General features: G+C 38.0%; 1 protein-coding gene across 1 annotated transcript in view; it reads left to right on the forward strand.

Annotated features, from left to right (window-relative positions):
• Positions 1-8,245, forward strand: part of LOC102206959 (Kv channel-interacting protein 2) — a 17,160-nt gene continuing 8,915 nt past the window's right edge. The window contains exon 1 of the mRNA XM_005735743.1: positions 1-435. Coding sequence (XP_005735800.1) covers positions 363-435 — 73 coding nt within the window. The 5' untranslated portion in view covers positions 1-362. The remainder of the gene's footprint in view (positions 436-8,245) is intronic.

An 8,245-nucleotide genomic window follows, 5' to 3' on the forward strand; every position in this document is an offset into this window, starting at 1 on the left:
TGCAAGGACACCTGTACACGCTCCAGCTGGCAGGCGGACTTTGGATGTTTGGCAGAAAATTAAAGTCAGCAGTACATTTGAACCTCAGATCCACTGAAGTCCTTCAAACTGTGGACGCTGCGCTGTTGATAAGCGCGAAGAAGAGATAGTTGTAGTTGGGAGTGCAGGGAGCAGACAGACGAGCTTTGCGCGGACTTTTGCGTCTCCGTCGTTCATTTATTTGCAGCCCACACTGACTGATGCTCATAGAAAAGTGACATGCAATCGGGAGTGAATGCGCTGAAGTCGTAGATAAACTGCGGCTCGCACAGATCCTGCAGGTTCAGCTTGGTGATCCGAAAAGAACTGAGAGGGAGGGAAGCATGAAATCCACGAGTCAGGATCAGAGTTTGTCAGACTCCAGAGAGCTGGACAGATCTTACGACCCACTCACAGGTAGGCGTGTCGTCATGTCACTCTTGCCTTTCTTTGTTTTAATAGTATTTTTTAATGATTTGGCGCTGGCCTGGCTCAAATCTCCACTAAGAAGTCAAAGGAGCTTGCAAAGAAAAGCGTCTGGACTTCTTTAAGTTGCTTGAAGACGTTTCACCTCTCATCCGAGAAGCTTCTTCAGTTCTGACCTTAGAACTGAAGAAGCTTCTCTTTGCAAGCTCCTTTGACTACGATGACCTGGATGACTGAGAACCTTCACAGACATATCTCCACTAAGAAGTGCGCCTTCACTGCGGCGATGAAAGTTTTGGTTTGACGGAAGACTTCGGCTCATTGATATTCGACTGTGGGACTTTTAACAAACCACAATCAAACAATTAGTGAGTGTCTGTGCACGTGAACTCCCTGCTCTACAGCTCCCCCAAACAGCAGCATGATCTGATTAATTATTCAGAGTCTGATCTCACAGGTATTTTCCTTTGAAATGAACTTTACACCATCTCCCCACTTTTTGATAATAAGAATGTGAACTAATAGATCTAAAAATGTCAGGTCGCCATCATATGTTGATTATTTTTTAGTTGGAACTATAATACTACTACTACTACTACTAATAATAATAATAATAAGATAAATAATGTTCCATATGAATGGCTCAGCAAGAAGAAAATGTGTTACAATGTAAATAATAAATGGAGTTAACGTAAAGAAGTTAGTGTTTGATTTACAACTAATTGACTGTATGTGAAATAAAAGATGGGTAAATAATAGCAATAGTGGTATTATTTGAGCCATTAGCTATAAATTTAACTGAAAGCAGTCCCCTCTGTGGCCCTGTGCTACTGATCAATTAATAATTTAACTAATGGACAGAAAATTAATCAGAAATTATTATTAATCACTGTAGAAATTTGGCAACAGCCACACGCCTATCTTTAGGTTTTCAGCTGTGTTTCTTTTCTTCTTGTTTTCAGTTTTCTAAACAAGCAGCAGTCAGAAGACATCACCATCATGCCGGTCTGCTTTTATCTGGGCACTTTCCCCACCTTACTATTAAATAATTGACATAATGGTTCAATGACTTTGTTCCTCAAACATCAGTGCCATTAATTGGTTACAGCATAGCAACACGATTCTTCTCAGACTAGCTGAAGGAGTGAAAAATGAACAAACACATTAATTTGAAAAGAAAAAAGAAAACAAAGATTTGTTTATATGAACAAAGTAATGCTAATGAGTAGTTAGGATGATAAAAATCTCAATGTGGATTTACTGTAGTTTAGATAATCACACTGGTCGTAGGCCTTGAAGCTGAAAAGCAAGAGAACAGAAAAATATTGCAAAACAGGCTCTCGTCACCTAAAATTACATCTAGCAGTGTGAGTGTTCGTAGCCTAATTAGATCAGTGAGGCTCTTCTCTCTTTCAGACATTTCACTGGTTTATTTTTCTCACGAGTGCTTGCAAACACAATCCTCTTTAGAGATCACACGCGCAGGTCTCTCTTTGCTTTGGCAGGCTGGCCTGTCATTTTTCTGACAGCTTCCCTAAATAGTCCTTTCCTTTAAAAATAACCACATAAATGTGTAAAAATAACCCCTTTAATATGGTGCACATAGCAGCACCATTTAGTTTTTTATATGATGTTTCTAAAGTACTGTATGAGATAGATGTTATACAGATGACAGTTTATTTCATAGCTGATAGTTGCTGTCTCAATAGCAGGTGTGATATGCACTCAGCAGAAGGTTAAACAAACAGAGAACAGGTGCATGAGGTTTTAAGAGGTGTTTAGAAGACACAAACAAAGTGTTTTATTAAACAGTGAAGCAGAGCCCGAAGCCTCTTCCTTTCATCTCCATGGTTTTTGTCTAACAGCAACATATGCTTATGGAAAATTATATTAAAGTGTATTTGAAATATTCATCAGATAAAATTCACACTGAACACTACATGGTCTTTATGTCCAACCGTTCTTCTGTAAAGCTGCTGAAATCCTCATGTTGTTTACTTCTTGGTTCATGCATTATAGATACACATTCCTTTGTGCACTACACTTATTACAATAGTACAGGCTGCCTGCTTCTGTGGGACAGTTAAACCATGATGTCACAGAAAAACACCGTTAAAAAGGCATTGGTTGATGGTTTGGGAAATCTGCTTAGATTGCATATGAAATTCTTGGAAGCAGCTTGCTATGATGGGCTTGAGACTTGTCCTCTGTGCACCCGATCTCTCATCCAAAGTCAGCTGAAATAGGCTCCAGTGCCCCCATGACCCTGGATTGAATAAGCTGTTAAGAAAATGGATGGATTTATCAGAATTCAGTTCAAAAAGTGGACCCAAATGCAGACCAGTAATGAAACAAAAGATGAGCTTTATTCAAAGGCTCAAACACAGACACCACAAACCTGGAAAAACCATGAGAAGGCAAAAAGGCGGCACGAATCACAATTCCACAAAAGCTGCTAGAAAGACTGGGATATTCATACAAACTCATCCCATACAGAAGGAAACCAAAGGTTCAAAATATGACCAAGAATCAGGATCACTGTGGAATTTAAAGAAATCAAGGCAGAAATCATGCACTACATAAATACCAAACAGTAACTGGAACTAAAATACAAAGCTAATCCTAAAGATTGTAATAAATATAGAATAGAAGGAACACAAGGAACTAAACTCACCTAGAAGATCATGAAATAAAGAGAACTCGAGACTTTACTAGATTAGAAACAAATCCACTCTGTGACTGATTGATGGATGGATGGACTTGGTACCTCAACATAAAAACTGTAAACATTTAGCCCTTTGTCCAAAGTTAAGATAATCAGTGTTAAAGCTCACTGATGAACACATAATGTGCTTAATTAATACATTCAAACCCAAAAGGCCAGGAGCAGTTTTCACAACTTTCTACATGTTTATTAATTAAATTCGTAGGTTTTGGTAGGAAGATGTCATGTTTCAATCTTAACCTTAGTCATAATTTGGGACTAATATTTTCGTGAGTGTTGTAATTATAGACTGGCTATAAAGATGTACCGAAATATGAAACATTCATAGTATGTCCACCATGTAATCATATCCAATTTTATAGCCTCAAAGAACTAATTTTAATAAACTCCTCAGCCTACACTATCATGATAAAAATATCTGAAATGACAGAAATAAACCTTGGGAAACATTTGTCTGAGCTGCACTTTAATGTTTTAGTTTTACCCACATCCCATCCACTAACATGGAGCTGATGGGGTTTCTGACCTACACTTTAGTCAGCCACCAAGGAGTGATTGAAAGGTTTATCTTCACTAAAAGATGAAAACAGCTTCTTGGTCTGAAAAGTATAGGCATTATAAAAGGGCCCCGAACCTGCATTATTTGGCCAGAAGCGGCTGAGTCCTTTGGTTGAACACTGATGTTTTCTTATATAAAAGTTTATGGGAAAATTACCCTTTGGTTCCCTTATACTGTGACCTCCGTGACTGTTTTACTGATGGGTTTATGGATTCAGTCACCAGCTTCAGTCTTATTGAATACAGCATAATATTTATTTTTAAAATTATGATCCTCACTACAAAACACAAAAGCGGAAAAAGGCTGTTTATGTCTTTTATATACAGCTTATGGTCGCATCAGTTTCAGACATTTTTTATACAATACTCAAGGATCAAAATATCACCTGAAGCCATCTATAATATACAACACTTACACATTTCATTTCAAAATAAAAGCCTGTCATGAGATAAAACTATTGATATGATCACTGCAGAGCTCATGCTGTCAGCCCCGAGTGAGCAAACTTAAGTATGTTTGCGTGTGTCAGTGCTTTTTCATGAAATGGACATCTATAATCTGAACTGCGTCCTTCTGGGGGATTATTGTAAGTATAGGAGCTGTTGCCCCTGGCAACATTAGCTTACAAATGTTCATTTAGTGCATAGGCTGTCATGGCCTCCTAAAGTCAGCATGAAATGCTTACAGTTAAATGACACACAGTTGTTGGTTTAACTCACCTTTTGCCAATTATTATTATTTTTACTTTAGAGATTAATTAAGCTTTTATAATGAACTGTAAAAGATTTTTAAGAATCGTTGAAAGATATACTGATGCTTATGTCACAGGTTGTGTATTGTCTCTCAGGGTTTGTCCTTTCCCCCCCCATGAAATAATAATAGAAAATACATTTATTATAAGTAAAATAATCAGAATCTCCTTTTGAAGATTTAAGTCTTTCACTTCATGATTAAATTGAACTCCAAAGTCAATATTTTCAACCACTTCAATGTTTTTTGTCATCTCCCTGATCCAGCTCATCAAAAGCCTAATCGTCAGGCCCATCAAAAGCTTTAAAATCTGCTCAAGGTTTCTGAGAAAGTTATTGACCTTTTATGAGTAAAACTTGCCAAGAAATATCTTCAGCTTGGCCTTCAGAAACTTTTAATTTCGTTCTTTCAGTGAATCTTACTTTCCCTCCTGTGTGCTTTTTGAAACAGTGGATGAAAGAGGCTTTAAATAGTTACAATGATGGCTCAAAGAGGCTGTAAATGTAGTTATACCAAAGGGTGAAAGAGGCTGTAAAGATAGTTATAACGATGGGAAAGCGAACATTGATCTACCCCAGAGGACTGCATTTATTCAAATTGATTTACGCGATCAAAGTCACCCATGAGGGTCTCTTGAACTGACAAATAGCTGCTGGGTACTGTGAAATGTCAACATCGGCTGAAATAGCTGTTCAGTTTTGTTCATCCATAACTCCAGCTACCCCCTGCAGATATATGGTGCTCATTTGCAACACGTATGGGACAGGTAAACAGTTGCTTAATAATTAATCAGGTATGCTTTGTTGCTTTTGCTCATCTTCCAACTGTGTGAACGAATCAAATCATGACACAATGTCCCGCTAATGTTTATGAACCTGTGAACTCACAAAAGCAGCATAAAGCGTGCTTCAGCTCATTTAGTAGCTGTTTTTTTATGCAAGAACAACCTCCAGTGTTGTTTGTGTGTAAAACAGTCACATCAAACAGATTCCCTCAGATGGGTTTTTAATAACTTAGGAAGTATTCGTGGCCTGAAATGCCCCTGAAAAAAGGAGCCTTTCTGTTCTTTTTACAATTTATTTTGTGCTTTTTTAAAAGTCATTTATAATTTTGCCACATTCAATCACAAATCTGAGGTGTTTTTCATGCAGCGCGAGTGTGTGTGTGTGTGTGTGTGTGTGTGTGTGTGCATTTGTGTGAAAGGCTGTATAAAGCTTTGTTTGTTTTTCCATGGTCATGCAGCTGCTGTATTTGATAGTTTGATTGATATATCCTCAGCATCCACTGTCACTGATGTTCATGATAAGTGCACTGAACAGTTACTGCCACCCTGGGAGCTACAGTAATTGCTTAAAGAACACAAAAGCTTGCTTCTACAGGCAAAAAAGGAAAAGAGTTTCACTGTGCATTTTAATACTTTGGATGTATTACTGCAATTTACACCTTGCTTGTTTTGCACGTGCAAAGGGTCTTATATTTCATATTTGCAGCATCCGCTAACAGCGACTGATGTTTGTGGGTTCATAGGTTTCTCTTTATTGTGAATAAAAAGTTTACAGGTTAAACAGTTTTATTACCTTATTTTTTAATTTCCTCTGCAGTTTCCAGTGTTTGGATCAATAGGACTGTGTGTATGTCTGCAGTTCTTTTTGTGTCTGATCTCAAGCCATTCACTGCTGCTGCTGACTGCACACGTTTGTTCACCCTTTATCTGACTTGGAGGCCTTTCACAATCTTAAACGCACCACTGCCCTCTGGTGGCAGAAAAAAACTTTTTCTCTGGCGACTACAGAACTACTTTAATTTTTAGACCTTTAATCATCCCGTTTTTATCACAACTTATAATAAATCTAAGCGCTTCCAAGAATGTTTTAAAAATTTCTTTAATGTTATATTTAACCAGTAATATGAATGTCTGTTTTCATGGTACCACAGCCTTACCACTATGTTAGTAAACTAGTTAACAAGTAGAGGACGCTTTCCTTCATTAGCGTCACTTTCTTCTGCTTCAGTTATTTCTAAGATTGTTTTCTTTCTTTATGTTTCTGTCTACTTCTTTCTTATTTCACCGTCTTTGCAGGGTTTCATAGCTTTTTTAATATATTTTTTTTATCATAGTATATTTGCATATTTTAAATGTATTAATGGTTTTATTTGACTTTGTTTTATTTTGTCTTGATGTTTATAAGTCTGTAAAACTTTACATGTGATGTTGTATTACACAAAATAGACTTGGTTTGTCTGAGAAAACTCTAAGACCAAAGTTAAAGTTCAGAAAGTCGTTGCTGGAAAAAAAGATAAGAGAAGAAAGCAGAAAAAAGCAGCAAGCAGAGCAAAGGAAGTAAATGTCAGAATCGATTTCTCCATCCCCTCTTATCCACTTTCTGCTTGTCCTTGGCTTATTTGGGGTTAATATAATATTTCTGTGTCTGGCTTTGGAAAAGAGAGAGGCTAAAATCTACTAAACAAGCTTAACACAATCAAGATTCTTTAACAATTCAATTCAGTTGTATTCTTATAACACCAAATTACAGCATTAGTAATTAACCAATTAACTTTATATTGCAAAGTCATATCGCTACAAGATTATAGAGTTTATAGAAGTTGCTAACAGTGGATTTGTTTAGCAAGAAGATGTCTTCAGCAGATCCGGTCTCGAGGACGTGTGGTGCAAGAGCATCTAGGGAAGAGGAGCATGGCACAGTGAAAAACAGACATGAAAACAATAAATGCAGGTTCAATAAGAGTGAGAAGGGGCAAAGCGAACAACAAATAAACTAGAGGAGAGAGAAGAAACAAAGTTAATGACCTGCAAAAGTGCCATATAAATGCATTAGAAGTAAGAAGAGGGGAACTGAGAGGTGCATTATTGCCGGTCCCTAAACTGCCTGGGCCTTTAGCAAGATGACTAAGGGATGGTTCAGAGTCAGTTAGTCATACAAGTTTGAATTCTGTCAGATGAATAATTGAACGCAAACATGCGACTTAATTAATAATTGAGAAGTCCTGATATGTTTTCTTCTTCTTCTTCTGGCTGCTTCCTTTAGGGGTTGCCACAGCAGATCATCTACCTTCATGTGACCTTCCCTAGTTTCCTCTTCCATCACTACATCCATGAATCTTCTCTGTAGTCCTCCTCATTTCCTCCGCCCTGGAAGCTCTGCCTTCATTGTTCTTTGTCCAGTTTTTCCACTATATCTCTTCTGCAGATGTCCAAACTATCTCAGCCTCGTCTCCCTAACTTTGTCTCCATATCGCTCAACCTGATCTTTCCTTCTGATACATTAATTTCTAATCACGTCCATTTCAGTCACACCCAAAGAAAACCTTAGCATCTTAAGTTCTGCCAGCTGTGTTATTGTTAGTGTTACTGTCTCCACACACATCATAGCAGGTCTTGTAAAGTTTCCCTTCACTCTTGCTGTCACCGTTCTGTTAAAAAAAAACCCGACACCCATCTCTACCCACTCCACCCTGCCTACACGCTCTTCTTCACCTCAATTTTGTGCTGTCTGTTGATTTTCAATGGTTTATTTAAGGTCATCCACATTCCTCTGCTCTCCAGCGCATACTTCCACATCTCAAGTCTCTTTTCAACCTGCTCTCTACTCTCACTACAGATCCCAATGCCATCTTCGAACAGAGACTCCTGCTGTTTGCCTGTCCATCACCATTACAAACAAGAGGGGGGCTCATAGCTGAACAGGGACGTGCAGAGAGGTTTAAAGGGGCGGGTGCTCAAAGTTAAAAAGGGGCACATTGAACCA

Source organism: Pundamilia nyererei, unplaced genomic scaffold (assembly GCF_000239375.1).
Source record: "Pundamilia nyererei isolate P.nyererei 1_Seehausen unplaced genomic scaffold, PunNye1.0 scaffold00065, whole genome shotgun sequence".
Lineage (NCBI taxonomy): Eukaryota > Metazoa > Chordata > Actinopteri > Cichliformes > Cichlidae > Pundamilia > Pundamilia nyererei.